At 34.7% G+C, this 25,340-nt stretch overlaps 1 protein-coding gene across 12 annotated transcripts in view; it reads left to right on the plus strand.

The window, feature by feature from the left end:
* LOC105471108 (transmembrane protein 232) overlaps window positions 1-25,340 on the plus strand; it is a 306,948-nt gene that overhangs the window by 148,096 nt on the left and 133,512 nt on the right. For all 12 annotated transcript variants that reach the window (XM_071098619.1, XM_071098622.1, XM_071098621.1 and 9 more), the window contains one exon: window positions 14,460-14,638. In XM_071098619.1, coding sequence (XP_070954720.1) covers window positions 14,460-14,638 — 179 coding nt within the window. The remainder of the gene's footprint in view (window positions 1-14,459; window positions 14,639-25,340) is intronic.

Genomic DNA, 25,340 nt, shown 5'->3' on the forward strand with positions numbered 1-25,340 from the left:
AGTATTTCAATCTAGGAACAAAGGATGCCTTTTCATTTGTGTCTCATTTAATTTTTTAAACAATGTTTTGTGGCTTTTAATGCAGAAGTCTAACTTATTTGGTTAAATTTATTCCTAAGTATTTTATTCTTTTTGATGCTATCATAAATGTAATGTTTTACTAATTTCCTTTTTGTATAGGTTATTAGTGTATAAAAACAATTTTTGTATATTGATTTTGTAGCATTCAGGTATATTAAATTAGTTTAGTTTATTGGTTTTAACACACTTAATTTTGTGGAGTCTTCAGGATTTTCTTCATATAGGATTATGTTATCTGCAAACACAGATACTTCTACTTCTTCCTTTCTTATTTGGATGCCTTTTGTTTGTTTATCTTGCCTAATTGCTCTGGCTAGCACTTTCAGTACTCTGTTAAATAGACATCACCAGAGTAAACAACCTTGGCTTGTTCCTGGTCCACGTAGTGAGCTCCAGGTTAGTGAACATGGTACCCAATAATTAGTTTTTCAGGCACTGCCCCTTCCCCTTGTTTCCACCTCTAGTAGTCCCAGTGTCTATTATTGCCATCTTTATGTCCATGTGTACTCAATGTTTAGCTCCCCCTTATAAGTGAGAACTTGTGGTATTTGGTTTTCTGTTCCTGTATTAATTTGCTTAGGATAATGGTTTGCAGTTGCATACATGTTGCTGTAAAGGATATTATTTCGTTCTTTTTATGGCTGTGTAGTATGCCATGGTGTATATGTACCATATTTTCTTTATCCAGTTCACCACTGATGGACGTCTAGGTTGATTCCATGTCTTTGCTATTATGAATAGTGCTACAATGAATGTACAAGTGCATGTTGTCTTTTTGGTAGAATAATTTATTTTCTTCTGGGTATATACACAGTAATGAGATTGCTGAGTTGAATCATAGTTCTGTTTTAAGAACTTTGAGAAATCTCCAAACTGCTTTCCACTGTGGCTGAGCTAATTTACATTCCCACCAACAGTGCATAAGCATTCCCTTTTCTCTGCAACTTTCGCTGGAATCGGTTATTTTTTGATTTTTAAATAATAGTCACTCTGTTTGGTGTGAGATGGTATCTCATTGTGGTTTTAATTTGCATTTCACTAATGATTAGAGATATTGGACTTTTTTATATGCTTTTTGGATGCACGTATGTCTTCTTTTGAGAAGTGTCTATTCATGTCCTTGCCCATTTTTTTTAAACGGAGTTGTTTGGTTTTTCCTTGTTAATTTGTTTAAGTTCCTTATAGATTCTGGATATTAGACCTTTGTTGGATGCATAATTTGCAAACATTTTCTCTCATTTTGTAGGTTGTCTGTTTACTCTGTTGATGGTTCCTTTGACTATGCAGAAGCTCTTTAATTTAATTAGTTCCCACTTGTCAATTTTTGGTTTTGTTTTAATTGCTGTTGGTGTCTTCATCATGAATTCTTTCTCAGAGCTTGTCAAGAATTGTATTTCGTAGGTTTTCTTCTAGGATTTTTATAGTTTGTGGTCTCACATCTAAGTCTTTAATTAAGTCTGAGCTAATTTTTGTATATAGTTTAAGGAAGGGGTCCTAGTTTCAATCTTCTGCCTATAGCAAGCAAGTTATCCCAGCACCACTTATTGAATAGGGAGTACTTTCCCCGCTTCTTGTTATTGTTGACTTTGTCAAAGATCAGATGGTTGTAAGTATGTGGCTTCATTTCTCGGTTCTCTGTACTGTTCCATTGATCTGTGTGTGTCTGTTTTTGTACTAGTACCATGCTGTTTTGGCTACTGTAGCCTTGTTGTATAGCTTGAAGTTGGTTAATGTAATACCTTTGGCTTTGTTCTCTTTGCTTAGGATTGCTTTGGCAATTTGGGCTATTTTTCAATTTCATATGAATTTTAGAATAGTGTTTTGTATTTCTGTAAAAAATAACACTGGTAGTTTGATAAGAATAGTGTTGACTCTGTATATTGCTTTGGGCAGTATAGCCATTTTATGATATTGATTCTTCTCTCCATGAGCATAGAATGTTTTTCCATTTGTTTGTATCATCTCTGATTCTTTCAGCAGTGTTTTATAGTTGTCCTTACAGAGATCTTTCACCTCCTTGGTTAGATCTATTCCTAGGTATTTTATTTCTTTGTGGCTATTGTAAATGAGATTGCATTCTTGATTTGGCTCTCATTTGCTATTAGTTGGTAATTTCATTCCACCATGGTTGAAAAATATTTAGCATAGTTTCAATCTTCTTGAATTTGTGAATACTTTCATTATGACCTAATAAGTGATCTGTTCTGGAGAATTTTTTATGTGTACTTGAAAAAAAAATTCTCCTGTTTGGGGTTATGTGATCTGTATATGCCTTTTAGTTCTATTTAGTCTTTAGTATTGTGCAAGTCGGCTGTTTCTTCATTAATTTTCTGTTTGGTTGTCATCCTTATTATTGAAATTTCCCACTATTATTGTATTGCTGTATTTCTGCCTTTAGTTCTGTCAATGTTTGCCTCATATATAGTCATGCATTGCTTAAGAATAAGGATATGTTCTTAAAAATGCATCATTTGGCAATTTCACCATTATGCAAGCATAATAGAGTATACTCACACACAACTATATGGTATAGCCTACTAAGCACCTAGGGTACATGGTATAGCCTATTGCTCCTAGGCTACAAACATGTACAGCATGTTAATGTACTGAATACTATAGGCAATTGCAATACAATGCTAACTGTGCATCTAAACATAGAAAAGGTAACACATTGCACTACAATGTTACAACAGCTAAATGTCACCAGCTAATATAATTTTTTTCAGCTCTATTTACTATAATCTTATGGGACAACTGTCATACATGCAGTCTGTTGTTGACTGAAACACTGTTACGTGACAAATGACTGTATTTAGGTGCTCTGATCTTGGTTGCAGATACATTTATAATTGTTATATCTTTCTAGTGGATTGATCATTTTATATTACATAATATTTTTTAATCTATTATGACAGTTTTTTGACTTAAACCTTTTTTTTTTCTGTATAAGTATAGCCAATCCTGCTTCTTTTCATTATCATTTGCATGGAGTGTCTTTTCTATGCCTTACTTTCAGCCTATATGTATCCTTAAATATAAAGTGACCCCCTTATAGATACCTTACGTTTGGGTCTTACTTTTTTATTCACTTAGCCACTTTATGTCTTTTGATTGGGAAGTTTAATTAATCTACATTTAAAGTAATTATTGATATGCAAGGATTTATGATTGCCATTTTGTTACTTGTTTTATTTTTGTCTCTCTTTTCCTGCTCTGCCTTTTTGTGTGTGTGTGTATGTGTTTGTGTTTGTTATTGGCATGTCTTGATTCCTTTCTCTTTTTCTTTTCTGTAACTTCTATAGGTATTTTCTTTGAGATTAATAGGGGTCTTATCTAAAATATAACAATCTATTTTATGTTTAAAACAACATCAATCTTACACAAAGTTCTACACTTCTCAAAGCTCTAATAAACATTTTATGCTTATGATGTCACAATTAACATCTATTTATATTATTATACATTAACAGATTTTTAAATTGATTTACTTACCATTGTTACACTAATATATAGTATTAAGTATTTGTCTATATATTTACCTTTACCAATGAGTTTTATATTTTCTTATGCTATCATATTGTGGTTTAGCATCCTTTTTTTTCAAGTTGAAGAACTCCCTTTAGGATTTGTTGTAAGACAACTCTAGTCATAATGTGTTCCCTCAACTTTTGTTGGTCTGAGAAAGTATTTGTTTCTCTCTTTAAAACAAAACAAAACAAACAACAACAACAACAACACCTGCAGTTTTCCTGGTATAGTATCTTCCCGGCAGATTTTTTTTTTTCTTTCATCCCTTTGAACATATCATCTCACTTCCTTTTGGCAGGGCAAAATTCCTGCTAAAAAAATCTTTGGGTAGTCTTATAATCATCCCCTTGTACCTAACAAGTTGTTTTTCTCTTACTGCTTTCAAAATTATCTCCTATACTTTTGATATCTTGAATATAATGTGTCTCAGTGTGAATTTCTTTGGGTTAATTTTATTTAAGATCTTTTGGGCCTCCTGGATCTGAATGTACATTTTTCTTCCTAGATTTGGGAAGTTTTCAGCCAATTATGTTTTCTAAATTGTATAGCACTGTGCAAATGGTAGGGGTTATGGCACAAAGGTGTTTCTGCTTTTACTACTGGTTTTAGTGTGGCTAGCTTTACACACTAAATCTAAGCCCTTCTACTAGTTTCTGGATTTTTCATAATGGGAATTGATCCATTTGTTCCTATTGAATTGATGTTTCTGTGATAGAAAAGAGAGTCTAGTTTTTTCTATTATGCCATCTTGCCTATGTCATGAGAATTTTTTTACTTTTTAAAGAGATCCCTTCTAATCAGTTACTGAGTAGAAGAATTAATAAAAGTCCTCAAATGGGATGAAGTAGGAGATATTTAGGTAAGAACAGGAGGAGAAATAACACCAATACGGTTTCAAGAAAGGCAGTAATAGGTGAATAAATTTTCACTGAACTAGAATTGGTGTCACCAATTTTGGATGTTAGCAATTTTGAATGAGTTACAGCTCAGTTTTAGATTACCTAAGGCAACTTGTTTTATCTCTTGGAATCTTAGTTTCTTCAAGATTATGGGTTTTAAAAAGTTTTTGCATATAACATAATGTATTTACAAAGGTAAAATATTATTTTTTACAATTTCCAAGAACATTTTTATTATTTTCTTCTTTATTTCTTTGTTGCCCCTGGAGTACAGAAATCTGTGAGAATTATCTACTTATAATTATTATTCTATATCTCTTGGTAGTATAAATTTAACTTAGTGAAATTTAAAATAAATCCAAAAGTCAGAAGTCTGATATTCCTCTAGTTTATTTATTAGAATCACAATTAATATTGAAAAGATAACTACTTTTATCCTTGGTTTCTGGTTAGAATTCCAGAAGTTAATTATTTTTATATGTTTTTGTAATTTCTTTTTTTTAATTTTTAATTTTAATTTGTTAACTTCTATTTTAAGTTCAGAGATACAAGTGCAGGTTTGTTACGTAGGTAAACTTGTCTCATGGGGATTTGTTGTACAGATTATTTTATCACCCAGGTCACTATCACTAAACCTAGTACCCATTAGTTATGCTTCCTGATCCTCTCCCTCCTCCCACCCTCCACCCTCCACCCTGCACCCTCCAAAAAGGCCCCAGTGTATGTTGTTCCTCTCTGTGTCTCCATGTGTTATCATTTAGCTTCCACTTATAAGTAAGAACATGCAGTATTTGGTTTTCTGTTCTTGTATTAGTTTCTAAGGATAATGGCCTTAAGTTAAGCTCCACCCATGTCCCTGCAAAAGATGTGATCTCATTATTTTTTATGGCTGTGTAGTATTCCATGGCATGTGTGTACCACATTTTCTTTATCCAGTCTACTATTCATAAGCATTTAGTTTGATTCTATGCCTTTGCTATTGTGAATAGTGCTGCGGTGAATATACACATGCATGTGTCTTCATAATGAAATGATTTATAGTCCTTTGGGTATATGCCCAGTAATGAGATTGCTGGGTAGAATGGTATTTCTGTCCTTAGGTCTTTGAGGAATTGCCACACTGTCTTCCACAATAGCTGAACTAATTTACTCTCCCACCAACAGTGTATAAGCATCTCTTTTCCTCCACAACTTCACCAGCACCTGTTATTTTTTGACTTTTAACAATTGCCATTCTGACTGGTGTGAGATGGTATCTCATTGTGGTTTTGATTTGCATTTCTGTAATGATCAATAATGTTGAACTTTTTAAAAATATGATTGTTAGCCACATGTATGTCTTCTTTTGAGAAGTGTCTGTTCATATCTTTTGCCCACTTTTTATGGGATCTTTTTTTTTCTTGTAAATTTTGTTTAATTTTCTTATAGATGCTGCATGTTAGACATTTGTCAGGTACGTAATGTGCAAAAATTTTCTCCCATTCCCTAGGTTGTTTACTCTGTTCATAGTTTCTTTTGCTGTGCAGTAGCCCTTTAGTTTAATTATATTCCGTTTGTCAATTTTTGCTTTGGTGCAGTGCTTTTGGCATCTTTGTCATGACTTATTTGCTTGTGTGTGTCCTGGATGGTATTGCCCAGGTTGTCCCCAGGATTTTCATAGTTTTGGGTCTTACAGTTAAGTTTAAAATTGATATTGAGTGAATTTTGTATATAGTGTAAGGAAGGGGTCCAGTTTCATTCTCCTGCATATGGCTAGCAAGTTATCTCAGCACCATTTATTGAATAGGAAATCCTTTCCCCAGTGCTTGTTTTTGTTAGGTTTACTGAAGATAAGATAACTGTAGGTGTGTGGTCTTATTTCTGTGTTCTCTATTCTGTTCCGTTGGTCTATGTATCTGTTTTTGTATCAGTATCATGCTGTTTTGGCTAATGTAGCCCTGTAGTGTAGTTTGAAGTTGGGTAGCATAATGCCTCCAGCTTTGTTCTTTTTGCTTAGAATTGCCTTGGCTAGTCAGACTTTTGTTGTTGTTGTTCCATATGGATTTTCAGTATTTTGTGGTTCTGTGAAGAATGTCAGTGATAGTTTAATAGGAATAGCACTGAATCTATAAATTGCTTTAGGCAGTATGGCCATTTTAACGATATTGATTCTTCTTATCCATAAGCATGGAATGTTTTTCCATTTATTTGTATTATCTTGATTTCTTTGAGTAGTGGTTTGTAGATCTCCTTGTAGAGATCTTTCACTGCCATAGTTAGCTGTATTCCTTGGTATTTCATTCTTTTTGTGATACTTGTGAATGGGAGTTTATTCCAAATTTAGCCTTAGGCTTGACCGTTTTTGGTGTATAGGAATGCTAACAATTTTTGCACATTGATTTTGTATGCTGAGACTTTGCTGAAGTTGTTAATCAGCTTAAGAAGCTTTTCGACTGAGACGATGAGGTTTTCTAAAAGTAGGATCATGCCATCTGCAAACAGAGATAGTTTGACTTCCTCTCTTCCTATTTAGATGGCCTGCAAGGTGCTGTGGAAGTGAAGTCTGCAGACCATCACTACTCGGCACCCTGGATTCAGCCTCTTTCCTAGGAGTATGTATAGGGACCTAACCTCCTGCTTTGCTGGAGTTGCGGCTACTTTTGCCAGGAAGCCCAGAAAGCAAGAGTATCTAAGCTCCCGGCTCCCCTTGTATGCCTGAGCAGCTGCTCTGCTGAAACTCTACATAACCCTGTGTCAGACTGCAGGCCCTGGTGGAGTGGATTCATGATGTATCTCCTGACCTGAGGGTTGCAAAGATCTGTGGGAGAAGCATGGTTTCCCAGGGTCGCACATTTCACTCACTGCTTCTCTGAGTGGGGGAGGTTTGCTTGACTCCATGTTGCTCCGGGGTTGGACATCATTCTGCCTTGCTTTTCTCCATTCTCCATGGATTGAGTTGTTTCCTTGATTAGTCTCAACTATAGTACCTGAATGTTTCACTTGAAGGTGCTGTATTTACTCGCCCCTTCCATTTCTCTCCACAAGAGCCACACACCTTAGCTGCTTCTAGTCAGCCATCTTGGCCACAGTAATTATTTTTAATTAATACATTTTCATAATTGACAATTAGAAAAGATCATGAAATTTCAAGTTAAGCAAGTTCTACTCAGTGTCTTCATTATTCATCTACCTTTTGGCATCCTATTTGCTATTGTGCTTCAATCAACTACCACATTCTAATAAAAGAATCAGCTGACTTTTAAAGTTTGGTTTTCCATATTACCTACAACAAAATATGGGCATATAATACCTCTGTTCTCTTCAGTTTATTCTGTTGAATATTTGTTTAATATATGTAATGATCAAATATTATGATATATGCAAAATAATTTCACTACTATATATTATATACATATACGGTGATACATATATTATCATTGTCATTATTAGTATTACTATAATATAACAATATTCTGAAAATAGTGTCCTAGAATTCTTTGTATCCTACTATCCAAAAGTATATTCCTAATTTTTCCCCCCCATCACTATTGTTATCTCCTCTGAAGTTCAAGAGTCCTCATGACTACCCTCTCTTTTGACACTAACTGCAAGTTTGGGGTCTCCAGAACCACCCTCCCTTCTAACACCAACTGCAAGTCTGGAGATCTCTAAGACATCCCTCATGTTTGACAATTTGCTAGAAGGACTCACAGACTTCAGCAAGGACATTTTACTCATGGTTATGGTTTATTATTATGAAAGGATATACATTAAAATCAGCCAAAGGAAAAGGACTCAGCCAGAGCAGAGTCCAAGAGAGACTCAAGCACAGAGCTTCCCATTATCCTCTCCCAGAGAAGTTACGTGAAGAACATTTACTTCTAGCAATGATGTGTGACAATATACATAGAGTATGGTCAACTATAGAAGTTCACCTAAGCTTTGCAATTTACAATTTTTATTTGGGCTTGGTCATACACACTTAGTTAACTGCCTGCAGCATGGCTGTCTCTAGTATCCAGCCCCACCAATGTTCAAGCTGATACAACGTGGCCCAAGTCACACCCCCCATGAATCAAATTTTATAGCATAGACTAATTAATATACCCAAAAACCCCAGGTAAATATGTCATTTTTATTAGTCAGGACATTCCAAGGCCTATGAGATTACCACCCAGAGCCAAGGACAAAAGCCACCCCTCTCTTTGAGCATGGTTAATTCTTTAGTGCACCTTTCCCAAGTCCAAACTATCAACACTTTGCTTCTAGATTACTTCAAAAAGTTAAATGTCTTCCTACTTCCCTCTTATATTCCATATAGTCCATTTTCTACCAAGAAGCGAAAAGGTAAAATGTGACAGTTCCTTTTCTCATTTAAAAAGCTGTAATACAAAGTAGCAGACATATAGGATGAACAAGTCTAGAGAGCCAATGTAGAACATGAAGCTTATAGGTGATAAAATTGTAGAAGAGGAAAATGTACCTTTTACTAGTATTCTGTTGAGAGAGGAGTGAGTTGTTGACTAATATTTAATAAGCATCTTATGATTTTGAATTAGTAAAAAAAAAAAAAATGCCATGATAGTTCTTCGTTATCCTGAGAATAAAATCTAAACTCTTTTCCATGGCCCACAAATTGGCTGTGATCATTCAGAGTGTACCTAAGTAAAGGTCATACCTACCTGATATAGTCTTGTCCCATGACCCTTAGTTGTCCTGTAATACATTCATTCTGTCTTTTCTCCTGTTTCTCTAAACTATCAAGCTATTCTAATTTCAAAGCCTTTGTATTTTTCATCCTCCACTCTTGGAAATGCTTTTCCCTTGTTCCTTCAATGATTAACTCTTTTTCATCAGCTAGATCTTAGCTTGACCATCACCTCCTCATAGAAGTTTTGCTCTCATTCTGTCTACAGTAGTTTTCTTCTTCTAGTCATTGTTGGTCCTATCACAATCTTCTATTCTCATAACATTCATAATAAACTGATACTGTTATATTTACTTTCTTTATATCTGTCTCTGTCCATTGGAATTAAGTATACCCAGAGAAGCAGTTTGTCTTTTTCTTTAGTACAGAGAACAGTGGCTGGCATCTAGCATTCATTCACTCAGTAAATATTAGTTAAATGCATGGCTGGCTTACTGGTTCTTGTCCAACTGTTAGTTTCTTGACGTTGACCTAGTTCCTTCAACTCTACATGGCATTGCATAATCAGTGTTTTGAACCACATTCTACATCTGAATTACCTTTAAGTGGCACATTTGATCTTGTAGTATCGTATTATATTTGACAGAATTGCAAAGGCTATACTCATTTACATTCATTCATGTAAGTATAAATATTCATATTTCGCTTTCACTAAATATATGAAATCTAAGTGTCTTCAGTGGCAATTAAAGGTTACCAAAGGGTTCAAACACTGGAATAAGGTATTACTACTACAAAGAAAAGTGCATAATACTGGTTTTCAAGTGCAGTGGTGGTTTCTTAATAAAATTTTTGAATTTATTAAGAACTCGTTTTGATTTGGCTTTTTTATATCCTAGGATACTGTCTGCTTAGCTGTGGACACAGACATATTTTCTCTCAGTATATTTAAAGTGACATCTTTGATAGCTGCCACAGGGTCACTCAAAGCAGAATAGAAGAGTGCCTTATGCTACAGCTTGGTCCCTTGTTGAAACATTTCATAGCAGGCATGCTTCTCAGCAAATGTCTAGATGTGCAAATTAGAATGTGGTCTACTTTTTATGACAGTTGTAACACATACCATCTGTCTTTATAAGGTTGTTTTCATCATTAACTGTCAGTCAATTGGATGTAATAAATTCTCTCTGTGAATATTATTCATCAGCATCACTTCAGTTGAGTTTAAATCAACAGGTGAACAGCTCACTTTAAAAAATATGAATGGAATTTAAAAGGAATTATGACTTTCTAAAATATAACTATCAGAATATATCTTGTGGTTTCTCGTTGATCTTGTGGATTCTAAAACCAAACTATATTCTTTTTGATAATTCAACTATTGTAGTTTTATAAAATATTGACCTTCAAAAAGTGATAATTTAAAATATATAGAGGAAGGTGGTTTGTATGTATTTTTGTCAATCATTTGTGTTAATGTTGAGAGTCTGTAAGTAAATGTAGAAAGTAGTTAAAATTCACTGTAAGTTTTATTTGTAATATTGTTCAAAAACTTATTTTTTCTCTGAGGCTCACAATCCAGAATTATTAACTTAAAAATTAATGTGTTTCCTTACTTGTATTGACTTCAAGCTAATGACCCACAAATCAACAATCTCACTCTTGCTGTTTTACTTGCATTCTAGCCATATTTTTACAACAAACTACAGGACATTGAACATTAGATTCCCCCTTCCCATGCCACATTTTCCAAATATTTATCTTCTTTTTCTTAAAAGTGATTCTTCTACACACTCTTCTCATTTCTTCAAGTGGTTTTATTACTGTTTCAGTCTCCTGAGCTTAAAAATGTACTTCTCCTTCCCCCTTTATTTCTGCCTCTTTCCCCATAGCTAAGAAGTCCAATTAGATCTTCTCTACAGTGTCTTAAGTTTGTGTCCCTTCCTTGCCAATCTCCTGCTGCCCATTGCAGTAAAGACCTAGATTACCTCATAAAACTATATTGGTTTCCCAGTTTATTGCTTGAATAAACATGACATTGCATTGAGCAGACATAACATTACTCCCTTCCTCAAACATCTACCATTTAATCTGATCCCATTTATCTTTAGATAACTTTGGTACCTTATCTATTTTTTTTTTTTAACCATAGATCACTGTAGCCTCAAACTCTGTGGCTGAAGTGATCTTCCCAACACAGCCTCCTGAGTACCTGGTACTACAGATGTGCACCACCATGCCCAGCTAATTTAAAACAAAAACAAAAACAAAAAAAACTATAGAGATATAGAGATAGGGTCTCAATAGTTTGCCCAGGCTAGTCTTGATCTGCTGGCCTGCCTCAAGCAATCCTCCTGCCTCAGCCTCTGAAAGTGCTAGGATTACAAATGTGAGCCACCGTGGCTAGCCTCTTACTTATTTTTAGCATAAACTCTCCGCTTCAGCTTCATTTGAGATCTCTACTATCATCTCTTCCCTTTTCTCTCTGTATAACTACCTCACTGCTGGGGGCCATATTCCTGATCTAAATATCTTGATTTGCTGTGGACTTTCCCAGTTTTGTCCTTGAAAGCTTGTGATCCAAGAAACCCTTCTGCCCCAGGCAAAGGGACATAGTTGTTCTCTCTACCTACTTCCCTAAATCAATAAACAGATTTTTGTAAATTAGATCTGCTATGTTGTAGGCACTTCGTTGTAGGCACTTTACTAAATGCTAAGAATATCTGAGCAAATAAAAGATATTCTGTCTTCTCCAGTAGTTTAGAATCCATAGGTGAGATATGCAATTACAATATGATACAATACATTAGGCACAGGGGCACCTAGCTAGCCATGGGGATTCAGAGAAGGATTCCTAGGAGAAAGAATGCAGGAGAATGGATAGAAGCCAGGTGTAGTGTGGAGTTATTTTTGGACAGGAAAACTTCTGGCTAAGTGAAAAGTTTATACAAGGGCTAGAAGATTAAATGAAATGTGTATTCTAGAACTTCAAGTAGTTTTGTCTGTTTATAGTGTATTAGCAAGAGGGGTGGGAATAAAGGAGTGGTGATAGATGTGTTCAAAATGATGTCATATTAGAAAGACAGTAATTACCTGGCCATGCGATTTGGAATTTACATAGGGACAAATGGCAATCCTTTGCTGAGTTGTGAGTAGAGAAGTAACATAATGAGATTTAGAAAGGTCAGTTTGCACAACATGGATTAATAATGGTGAAGCAGTAAATATAAGACAGGAAGATGAAAGAACTAGGAAGCTATTACAGTGTTTATTCTCAGAGCTAACCTTTTCAGATATCCTTCCATTTGAAATATTCCACCAATATCTTCCTCTGCACTTTTCCCAAATTTACCTATTGGACAAGTCTTGTAAACTCATACTTTCTCCAGTCCTTTCCTTACTCTTCTAGCCCTCATTGATCTCTTGCTTTTGTGATTGTTATATCAATGGCCATCATCTTTTCATTTAACAGTTACCCTCTAATTTCTCTTACAAATTATTCTAGTCTCCCAGACATGCCAATTACTTGAAGACACAGATTATCTTTTTCTCACCTTAGCCAAGACAATTCACAAAGACAATGGTTTATGAAAAAAAAACCCAAACCTTAAATTTGGGCTTTTTTATTATATTCCAAATGTTCAGTGCAAAAATATTAATGACATTCATTCAAAAAACATTTTTTATATTATATGTTATTTCAAATATTGTGATATCTCAATTTTAATTAGTAAAGTTCCTATAAGGAGAAAGTGACGTTTCAAAAATAATTGGCTGCTTAACTGTAGCTTCCTACTTCCAGCTTATACTTTCTCTCCTAAAGTTCCAATAATAGAAAAGGTAGATGATACCTTAAGATTGGAAACTGGATATATGCCTTCCTCCTCCTACTTGTAAAACATGTACATACTTTCTCTTCTGCCTCCTCTTTCTTTCAAACTCTTTCTTTCAAACTCTTTCTTTCCTATGAATCAAATGGAAGGTCATGACTGGAAAGAAAAGTGTTTGTATAAATTGGAGAGACTGTGCTGCATGGGACAGGATTAGATCAGCCTTTACCTGCTCTATCATTCATTCAACAGCTGTCTGATGCCAGGGAGCTTTCTAAGCAGGTTCAAGTTTATATGTTCCCTTTTATTATTCTAAGTATATATAATAAAATCTACATAGCAGGATTGTAGTGAGAACTAAAGTTGGACGACATAGTTGGTACCCCCATGTGTACTAGATATAACCATAATGATGATGATTATTAACCTGCATTATGAAAACTAGATTCATTTGGAAAAGTTGAGGATTGTGACTTTTCAGGTTGTGCTTCTATCTTTATTCAAAAAGGGCAACAATCATCAATGGACTGTCACCAGGGTTTTGGAGAAAAGTGCAATATGTAATTTAAAGGGCTTTGAAACTCTTTCAGTTCCCTTTCTGAACCATTTCCTCTTCTTGTTCTTATCTGCTTCACATACTCATTATTTTCATGTTGCTTTTTGACTAAGTTTATCTCCTCTTTGATAACTGTATTATTTTATTCCCCAAATTTATTTCTCCCACATCTACCTAAATTGGAATTCCTTTTTCCTATTACTGCATAGAAATATACAATATCTAGGTAAGAAATCATTACCATAAAGAGTAAATAGAAATGTCTTTCTCCTTTCTCTAAGGAAAATACATATTTTGAAAGTGGAACTTGATAAAGTATATAAATTGCTAATTGCTGTGTAAGTTCTAGGAGTGTCTTAGAGTTTTTAAATCTCTGTTTTCATTACTTTTTCCTATATTCCAATTGATATTTCACTATTATTAAAATGATTTTTTCAGCTTATAATTATAACAGTAGTTTTTGTATGCTTTTCACATGATTTAAACATTTTCTTCTTGGTTCAAATACCATGTTTCATAATGTTTGACTTTTTTAATAACAGGAAGTATTTTTCTGGTTTTTCTACTTTATTATAAAAATTCACCATGGTGGTCTGTGTTCACATTCCTTTGAACAGATTCCTCTTTACTTGAATTCTAAGAATTTGTTTTGTATATGTAGTTCACAGTTTACCAATTTAACTTTTAAATTTCTGAAGTATACCAGTTAGGTGCAGTGTTGCTTTTCATGTGGTTAGAAGTTTTAAAATGATCTGTGGTCTTTTTTAAATGTAAAGGAGAGAAAGCAGTGAAGGGTCAGAAATTTCCGCAGCTTAGAATTTCAGACTTTAGAATCTTATTATGAATTATGGTAAAATTGGTTTCTTCTTTTTCACACAATCTTACTTTAGCAAGGCGAATAAAATGATAATTCCCAAAGACTTTTTCTTTTTAAACAGGTGATCAAGTAGTCTGGACTGGTTACTATGGCTTAGTGTATAACCTGGTGAAAATTTCATGGGAACTTCAAGGAGATGAAGAACAGGATGGACTTAGAAATATAATATGGCAAACATTGCAGAAAACAAAGGATTATGAGAAAGACATACGAATCCAAAATGCAATCAATATCGCTCAGGTAAGGTAAAACGCTAGGCAATAAATATGTACATCTATCATTAGGAAGCATGGTTGTCATTTCTCTCCATGGTAAAAGGAATGTCTACATTCAGTGAGTATTAGCGACTTACAGCTGAAAATAATATTTTTAAAACTTAACACTGATCTATTTTTGATTAAAGATAGGAGAGTTGAGCTCTAGATGATAGTGTAAAGGCCTCCAAAAGTCTGTAATAGAAACAGAATTAAATTCATTTAACACATCTAGGGAAAAGTACACCTCAGTAAGGGGTGATTCCACCATAGAACTCTAACTTGGTGGGAAATTCTGATAGAATGTTAGGTACACTAGATTGAAGTAACATGTTAAGCCATGATTCTTTTTCTCTTTTCTTGATGAAGACATTTAGAAAGTAATGGAAGTTTTAAGGAGCATAACACAATCCTCTAATTTGAGGGCTATGTTAGGATGAGCTGTGAAAGAACTGTGTAGGGGTGCTTTTACTACCTCATAGCAAGGGCTGCCAAAAGAGGCAGGCTGTGGGTAAGATTCAAATAGTAGGGGTAAGGGGCAGTTTTATGATGTAGCTTTTTATGATGTTAGGAATCCAAAGACCTATTCTCTCACTTGGGCATTTCCTCCCTTGTCTAGTTCAGTGACCAGAAATACCAGGAAGAAGGCTGAACATAGCCATATTATGACACTAGACTAGAGAAAGGGTAAAGGTGGCCCTAACTTCAGAGATTTTAACACACATAGAAAATGAATAGGTAAAGGTAAAAGTTCCTTTGCTGGGTTGCCCACTAGCTCCAAGACTCTTCCCTCTCCTCTCAGCCTGCTTGACTACTATATTTATATTTATATTTAGATATTATACTATATATAAATCAACCTGTATCAGCTAGCCTTCTAAATTATAATTTAGAAGCTTAAAGGGCATCCTGTAGTTAGTGAGAGGATGTAAGAACTTCTATTTTTATATTTTGGGTAATAACACATTAAACAACTACCATATTAAAGTAAAAACACACAGAAACATCTGTTTTTTTCAATGCTGTATCCCAATACACACAATAAGTGCTCAATAAATATATGTTGAATGAACAATCCAAATGGGTTCCCTTTAAATATTAAAATACATGCTATAACTATGTTTAATAATTAAATTTAATATTGATGAAATTAATGGCAAAATTATTTTAAGATAAAAATAAAAATCAATAATTTTATTATTAAAAATAACAAAATTAAAGAGTAACTTCTGCAATTCTTTGGAAATTAAACATGCTTTGATAAATGATATGGTTTGTCTATGTCCCCACCCAAATCTCATCTTGAATTGTAGCTCCTGTAATCCCCATGTGTCATGGAAGGTACCTGCTGGGAGTTAATCAAATCATGGGAGTGGGTTTTTTCCCATGTTTTTCTCATAATAGTAAATAAGTCTCATGAGATCTGATGGTTTTATAAAGACAATTTCCCTGCACACGCTCTCTTGCCTGTTGCCATGTAAAACATGCCTTTGCTTCTCCTTCACTTTCCACCATGATTTTGTGGCCTCTCTAGGCATGTGGAAATGTGAGTCCATTAAACCTCTTTTTCTTTATAAATTACCCAGTCTTGGGTATTTCTTCATAGCGGTATGAAAATGGACTGATGCAGTAAATTGGTATTGATAGAGTGGAGTGCTGTTGTAAAGATACCTGAAAATGTGGACACAACTTTGGAACTGAGTAACAGGAAAAAGTTGGAACAGTTTGAAGAGCTTAGAAGAAGATAGAAAAATGTGGAAAAGTTTGGAACTTCTAGAGATGTGTTGAATGGCTTTCACCAAAATGCTAATAGTGATGTGGACAATGAAGTCCAGAATGAGGTGGTCTCAGATGAAGATGAGGAACTTGTTGGGAACTGGAGTAAAGGTCACTCTTGCTATGCAAGGAGACTGGCAGCATTTTGCTCCTGCTCTAGAGATCTAGGAACTTTGAACTTGAGAGAGATAATTTAGGGTATCTGGCAGAAGAAAATTCTAAGTGACAAAATGTTCAAGAGGAAGCAGAGCATAAAAGTTTGAAAAATTTGCAGCCTGCATCCCATTTTTTGGGAAGGAATTCAAGCCTGCCACAGAAATTTGCATAAGTAGCAAGGAGCCAAATGCCAATGACCAAGACAAAGGGGAAAATGTATCCAGGATATGTCAGAGACATTCCCAGCAGCCCCTCCCATCACAGTCCTGGAGGCCTAGGGGGGGAAAAAATGGTTTCCTGAGCTGGGTCCGGGGCCCCCCTGCTTACCGCCGTGCATCCCAGCAACTCTAACCATGGCTAAAAGGGGCCCAGGTACAGCTCAGGATGTGGCTTCAGAGGGTGCAAGCCCCAAGCCTTGGCAGCTTTCATGTGGTATTGGTCTTGCAGGTGTGCAGAAAACAAGAATTGAGGTTTGAGAACCTCTGTCTAGATTTCAGAAGATGTATGGAAATGTGTGGATGTCCAGACAACAGTTTGCTTCAGGGGCAGAGCCCTGATGGAGAACCTCTGCTAGGGCAGTGTGAAAGGGAAATATATGGCTGGAGTCCCCGCACAGAGTCCCCACTGGGGCACTACCTAGTGGAGTTGTGAGACGACGGCCGCCATCCTACAGACCCCAGAATGGTAGATCCACTGACAGCTTGCATTCAATGCCAGCCCATGAAAGCAGACGGGTGGGGCTGTCCCCTGCAAAGCCACAGGGGACAGAGCTGCCCAAGGCTGTGGTAGCCCACCTATTGCATTAGCACGATCTGGATATGAGACATGGAGTCAAATGAGATGATTTTAGAACTTTGAAGTTTCATGACTGCTTTATTGGATTTCGGACGTGCATGAGGCCTGTGACTTCTTTGTTTTGGCCAATTTCTCCCATTTGGAATGGGCATATTTACCCAATGCCTGTACCCCCATTGTATCTAGGTAGTAACTAACTTGCTTTTGATTTTACAGGTTCATAGGTGGAAGAAATTTTCTTTGTTTTAGGTGAGACTTTGGACTCGGACTTTTGAGTTAATGCTGGAACGAGATAAGACCTTGGGGGACTGTTGAAAGGGTATGATTATATTTTGAAATGTGAGGACATGAGATTTGGGAGGGGCCATGGGTGGAATTGTATGGTTTGGCTGTGTCCCCACCCAAATCTCATCTTTAATTGTATGGCCCATAATCCCATGTCCAGGGAGAGACCCAGTGGGAGGTAATTGAATCATGGGTATGGGTTTTTTTCCACATTGTTCTTGTGATAATGAATAAGTCTCACAAGATCTGATGGTTTTATAAAGGCCAGTTCCCCTGCACATGCTTTCTTTCCTGATGCCATATAAGCTGTGCCCTTGCTCCTTTTTCAACTTCTGCCATGATTGTGAGGCCTCTGCAGCCGTGTGGAACTGTGAGGCCATTAAACCTCTATTTCTATATAAATTACCTAATCTCAGGTATTTATTCATAACATAAAAATGGGGTAATACAATAAATACTAGAAAGGAATTAATCTATTTGTAAGCACTAGCCATTGTTTTGTGTGCTAGCAATACAGTTTTAGACAAGCAGATAAATATTGTTTTAAATATAAAGTTTGGATCAAGGAGACTGACAATAAACTTGCAAATTAATGAATTAAAATATCAAATGGTGCTATCTATACTATGAAGAAAACAAAACAGGGCAAAGCTACTGGAATGGGATCAGCTAGAGTAGGGAGTGGATGTTTCAGTTGGAGCAGCCAGAGAAAGGTTTCCAATGAGGCATTATTTGAAATGAGACCTAAATAATAAGAAGGAAGTATCCATAAAAAATATACCCCGGTAGTGAGTTTATGGATACAAAAATGTGTCCTACAAAATGTGTCCTCTAAGAAAATAATTAGTTTGGTGTGTTAAGAGAGCAAGAAGACCATGTGTGCTGGCCTCTGGTAAGGGAAGGAAAGAGTGGTAAGAGATGCAGGTGGGCAAGGAGAGTTGTTTTAAGATGGCAATAGTAGCATATAAGTAGTAAGCTCTGGGAATAATTTTTTAAATGTTTGTAAAAAATAAGAAAAAGTTTCAGTGGGAAGTACATTTAGAAAACTAAAAGCATGCTATAAAAAGCATAGAACTGATAAATCCTAAAATTGTTTCCTTGGGTAAAATAAAAATAATACATAAACTGTTTTAGACTAGCTAATATAATGGAAAAATGAGGGAAACTTTTATTAATCACAAAATCCAGAGGGTAAAGGGAATGTGATTATAAGAAAGTAATTTGAAAATGATTATAAAAGGATCAGTTTACAACTGTATGCTAATATATGTGAAAATATAGTACAATAAATGATTTTCTAAGAAAATATAAATGATGAAAATGGATTGAAAAAAGGATATAAAAATCTTAACAAACAAGATTTAGAGAAATTTGCAAGTGACCTACTAGATTTGTTCATATGAATATCAAGGACAAGACGAAGATATTCATTAGTATCGCTAATATTTAACATAGTTATTGACACACTAACCTGTGCACTCATATTTAGCAGGTAACTGAATATATGTTGGGTCATAACTGGAGAATGTTTAAATCAAGTTTGTCATACCAAAGCAGTAGGTGAGAGTAGCTTAAACACTTGGGAACAGAGAAGAAAATAATTCAGTTTAAATTCCAACTCCACACAATATCTTTATACAGATGAGACTTGGAACAAGTTATTCCTCAGCCTTAGTTTTCTTTTTTTTTTTTTTTTTTTGCGAGGTGGGGGAGTATTTCTAATGCTCACAGACAGGGATAGTAACTGAAAATCACATAAGAGACAGGAAAGCTGAGTGATTTTGAGAGCACAGACCTACAGCAAAGGTTGCCTGGGTTCAAATGGCTGTTCTACCACAGAATATCTAAGTGACCTTGGGCATATTTTTACCTCAGTTTCTTTCTCTGAAAATGGGGCTAAGAATAGTATCTAATGCATAGGCTTGTTATGATGACTAAATGAATTCATGTTATAAAACATTTAAAGTTTTTGGTAAATAAATAAAATATACTGAGATGAAAGTTATTTGTTATAGTCTAAGTTATATTACTTCTCAATATTTCTAGAGATTATGATTTATTATTGTGCTGTTAGAACTATAAGAGGAGAACATTTGCTTTTAATAGAAAAAAATTCAACAGCAAATGTTGATGAATTTCAGCTGAAGAAAGTGAAAATAACATAGCAAAATATTTGGAGGAAGTAGAGATAAGTAAGCTATGAAGTAAACCAATGAAAATTTTTTTTTTTTTTTTGAGACGAAGTCTCACTCTGTCTCCCAGGCTGGAGTGCAGTGGCGCGATCTCCACTAACTGCAAGCTCCGCCTCCCGGGTTCACGCCATTCTCCTGCCTCAGCCTCCCGTGTAGCTGGGACTACAGGTGCCCGCCACCGCGCCCAGCTAATTTTTGTATTTTTAGTAGAGACGGGGTTTCACCGTGTTAGTCAGGATGGTCTAGATCTCCTGACCTCGTTATTGTGGTGGTTTCTTACAGGTGTGCTAACTGAGGCAAGCTACAAATCTTCATGAAACTATGAGATAGCAGGCTTGAAAAAAGTTTACAACATTGATGAAGTAGACATAGTTTAGGGATTTCACTAGTGGCTTTATTTATCTGTTTCTAAAATAGGTAGGGAAAAATTGGGTTGGTATTTTCTTTTCAGGCAATGAGAATAGGTGGCCATCCTGATCTCTACAGGTCCAGCACTTGCCATTCCCCTGACTAAGCAGCCTGAAGAGAAGAGTTGATTTGTGGGAAGAGTAATTGTTCTGTTCTGGGTTTATGCCTTTTGGAGACATATATGAGTATGCTGACCAAGTGTTTTCCAATTTGCCCAAGTTAGCATGGGTTCATGACTGTTGTCCCAGCTTTCTCACTAGTAGTAAATTAATTCACTTTCAAAAGTTTCTCAATTTGGATGGCAAATTATTAATTTATGTTACTTTTAAGTTTTCCATTACACAATATGTTGCAAATCTGGACTTGCCAATACTAAACTGTTTTTGTTAAAGTTTAAATATATTTTACACCTTCTTGCTTTTTCTAGCTCTGATTGAATGAACATATATATTTTTCTTCATATTCAAAGAAAACCATTTTGAAATTGGCCATTCATTCTTCATAAAATACACATGATTTTTCCAGTGATGCTTTATCCATATGGCATCCTATGATATTTCAGAGTGCCAACAAACACTTTTTTTTCTTATGTCTTATTTTGAGGCAAGTTAATCTGTTTGTAATCAGGAAATACACATTTTTTCTGTCATTGAAAATTTCTGGTTATTTCTAGCTTTCACAGTTGCAATTATCCTAATATTCCTAATGTCCTGTTTTTAGATAATAATTATGGATACAATTAATGTTAATAGGTAGGAAGGGCAATTAATAAATTTACTCTGCCCAGTTTATTATCAAAGCATATGGCTGGGCCATTACTGGCAACCCCAAATATCTATACTCTATATACTTCATAGAAAATAAAACCCTAAACTCTTTGTTTTCTAACCATAAGTACAATTTGGAATAATAATCATCAAGGAGTATTATCTAAACATAAGAAATTCATGATTTTCTCCAGATATTTTGGGGGTTTTTTTTTGTTTTTCACAGAAAAAGACAATCACAGAGCTGCCCACTTGAATCATAGTGTCTTGAATTTCATGGATGCGCTTTTATGCAACTGTGCTTCAGCTTTATCCTTGGTTTTGGATTAAGAGCCCCAAAATAAAAGAAAAACAAAGAAAATTAATATATTTATTTCAGTGATGGCCACTATATCGCCCAATATCCCCATTATTGGGATTTAGGAAATAAATCCTCTTTAGTCTCATGCACTCTATGAACCTTATCACTAATTTTGTGTAAACTGTTTGTTGGACCTTAACAAAATTATAGCCTAATTTTTGAACAATTCTAACAGAAATAGAAAATGGAATATAGTCACCTCACCCAGCCTTATTCTTTTCTTTTTATTCTATTTCCATGATTCTTTCAATTACTTGTATTACTCTCTAGTCTTATAACTATTTTTATATGCTACTGTCAAATCACAAATGGATTATTCTGTAACTAAGTCAACTCAAATTTATCATTTCTATAATTAGAATTCTATTTATATGCCATTTTCAGAGCCAATCATTTGATATAAGATATTCTTTTTTCTTCAAGATTTTAGTAAATATCTATAGATAATTACATTTGAAATTCATAAGTCAATCAGACATAGCAAATATATTTTAGATATTAGATACCAGCAAAGACCTCATTACTTGAGTAGTCAGCGCTGAGAATTAAAGAATAAACAAACACATAACCACTATCTGTGCTAATTTGTTTTCAATGCTTAGTCACAAGACATTTAAAGGGTGTTTTCGTTCATTTTAAATATCAAATGAAGGGGAGAAGTTATCTTTTCTCACAGACAAATCTAAATCAGAAATTGTCTAAAAGCAGTTATATTGATTTAGGCATAGTATATGTTTAAGAAATATGTTTAATTTGCATTGAATACACTAACTAAAACACACAGTTAACTCTATGCCTATTTTATTTAAAAGTTAGAGATGGAGACATTTGGATTATTAAACAATAGCCATATGATTTATGGACATAAATGATAAAGTATTTAACCTAGTGACTTTGAAAAAAATTACTTAATTTAGTTTGAATTCCCTTACTTAATATTAAGACACTACAGATACATAAAGTACAAAATTATATAAAATTTTTCACCAAAATCAGTAAAAATATGAAATAAATATTTATTGAGTATTTACTGTGTCTATTCAGCCTAGCTGAATTCTATGCAAGATGCAAAGAAGTGTAAAACATAACCTTTACACATAAGCTTTACTGTCTCATCCAGAAAGCACATTCTTCAGAAATAGACAAAGATTAATACAAAGAGGACATAATATATGTGGCTAGCCGCATCAAAGTTCATGGCACTCAGTAGGAGCCCAGATAAATGTTTGATCCGTAACTTTTTTTTTAATATTAGTGGGAATGTAATATTGTCCTCTTCAAGTATTAAATAGTACTTGAGGTGGAAATTTAAACTATAAGTTGGATTACATGATGCAAAGTGGCAGGGTCAAAGAGCATCTTGCAGATAAGAAAATGTCTTGAGCCATGCAGAAATAAGAACACTGTGAAAAGAACATTGTAGGTTGACTTGCCTAGTTGAGAAAATAGCTTGGACTGAGTACTCGTGGGCATTAAATCTGGAAGGTTTGTGTCGATTACCAGGCTAAGGTGATGGAGACTTAGGTGGTTTCATGGCAACAGAAATGCTAAGTGGAGGAATTAGTTGTGTGGGAAAATTGTTGGTTCTAATTGAATTTTAATTGTTTGGTAATTTATGTTGGGTAAAACTTATATGTACAATTTCCTATAACTTTTTAAAATAATGAATTATTGCTTTGGAACTCACAGTATGTTGTTAGAGTAATTATTCCCAGTTTATTCAATGCTCTCTACAACCACAACTTGCATCATTCCCTCCACAGTCAAATTCTTGGCTTGACTATATTATTTGATTTACATAATAGGCTATAGCAAATCTTATACAAGGAGATATTTAAAAAATATTTACACATTGGGGTCTTCCCTCTCTTATTCTCTTGGAATCCAGTAACTGCCATGTCAATAAGTGCATTATCCAGCTGGAAGATGACAGACAATGTGGAACAGACACGCCATTTTAACCAATTTACTCCCATCCACAACCCAAGCCAGTCCCCAACTGACCTAAACTCTGACCACAGACACAAAAATAAACTCAGCTCAGACCAGCAGAACCATTCTCTGTTCCCAGCTCAAATTGCTGACCTGGGAAACTATGAGCTAAATAAGTGGTTGTGTTAAGCCTCTTAGTTTTTGGTGATATTTTTACATGCAAAAGAGTTTTTGATAGAAAGCTGCATAAATGGGATTTCAGTCTGCTATATTCTTCAATGTGAATATTGTTTCTTTCATATGTATCATGTTTAAAAAGACATTTATAATGTTGCTAAGATTTGATATTCACTGTATGCCACATGATACACAGTTTATCTACATTAGTTACTTGATTCTCCTAAAACCATATTTATATTTTTTTTATACTCACACATATACACACACATTATGGTCTTGATCTTACAGCTGAGGAAATTGAAACTTTAAATAAGAACAGGTTTTTTTTTTTTTTTTTTTTTTTTTTTTTTTTTTGCAAGGCGAAGTAACTTGACTATGGATACATAGCTAGCTATCAGCAGTGCTTGAATTCAAACTCATATGTGCTACTTTGATGGCCAGTGCTCTTAAACATTTTTCCCAGTGAGTTATTCCCCATATGAAATTCTTGAGTTATTTTAAGAAAATCTACAAAAGCAAAAAATGAATATTAATAAGGGTAACAAGAAGATAAAAAGGATTGTTAATGTTTCTTACTACATAAATTTTATGTAATAATTTTGCTTCTGGCTTCATTATATTTCCTTACCACTTTTTCTTTGTTCTGATTCTTCATTTACATTTTACTCTGCTATAGTACCTATGGCCCTCTGTACGTTGCTTTATAATTTTAATAAAATGGTAAATACACATGCACAGATAAAATAATGGATGATTAAAGCTGGGATTATAACCAGCTATGAAAATATGAGAAGATCTGAAGGGCTAAATTTTTTTTTTCAGATTTATTGGCTGGAGCTGGGTAGCATAGCGTTCACCTGACTGTAGATCTGGGCTCAGCATGGATTGCTGGACAGCCAGTCTCATTGATATAATGTGAAAAAGTCATTGTGATTTAAATTCACATTTTCTCAGCGATACAAATATAGTTGAGTATCTTTTCACTTTTGATTCACCATTTAAATTTTCTCTTTAGTGAATTGCCAGCTCAAAAATTGTTTCTTTTTTCTCTTGGGTTTTCTATTTTATCAGTTGTTTGGAGATCTTTGTAAATTCTGGATATAACTTCTTTCTTTAATGATTAGTCAACACTACTTTTGTTGCTATTGCTGAAATTGTTCCAGCTTTGGCCATTGGAAAAATTTTCAGTTTGTTCCTTGTGAACCTTTCACATTATCCTAATCATTGTGTTGATAGAATGTAGGATATATTCAATTTCAAGCTATTATGAATAATCATGCTATAAACATTTTTGTAATATCTTATGATGAAAATGTTTATGTATTTCTGGTTGACCCATATGAAATGGCTGACATTCAAATGGCTTTTGTTGTCCAAAACTGTAATTTCATATGGCTCAATCTAGTATTGGATATGGAAGAGGAGAATGACTGGATCATATGGAAGGCCTATATTAAACCTTAATAGCTCATGCCAAATAGCTTTTTAAAGTGTTTGAAAGTTCTTGTTGCTACACAACTGTTATGGGTTGACATGTGTAGCTCTCAAAAAGATTATATTACAGTCCTAATTCTACTATCTCAGAATGTGAATCAAATTTGGAAATAGGGCCATTGTAGTTGTAATTAGTTAAGACAAGGTCATACTGGAGTAGATGGGCCCCTAATCCAATCAGATTGGTGTCTTTATAAGAAGGCAATCATGTGAAAATAAAGACACAGGGATACAGCCATGTGGAGACAGAGGTAAAGACTGGAGTGATATGTTTGCAAGCCAAGAAATTTCAAGTATTTTCGGCCATCACTAGAAGCAAGAAGAGAGGCGTGATTCTTCCTC

Source organism: Macaca nemestrina, chromosome 6 (assembly GCF_043159975.1).
Source record: "Macaca nemestrina isolate mMacNem1 chromosome 6, mMacNem.hap1, whole genome shotgun sequence".
Classification (NCBI taxonomy): Eukaryota; Metazoa; Chordata; class Mammalia; order Primates; family Cercopithecidae; genus Macaca; species Macaca nemestrina.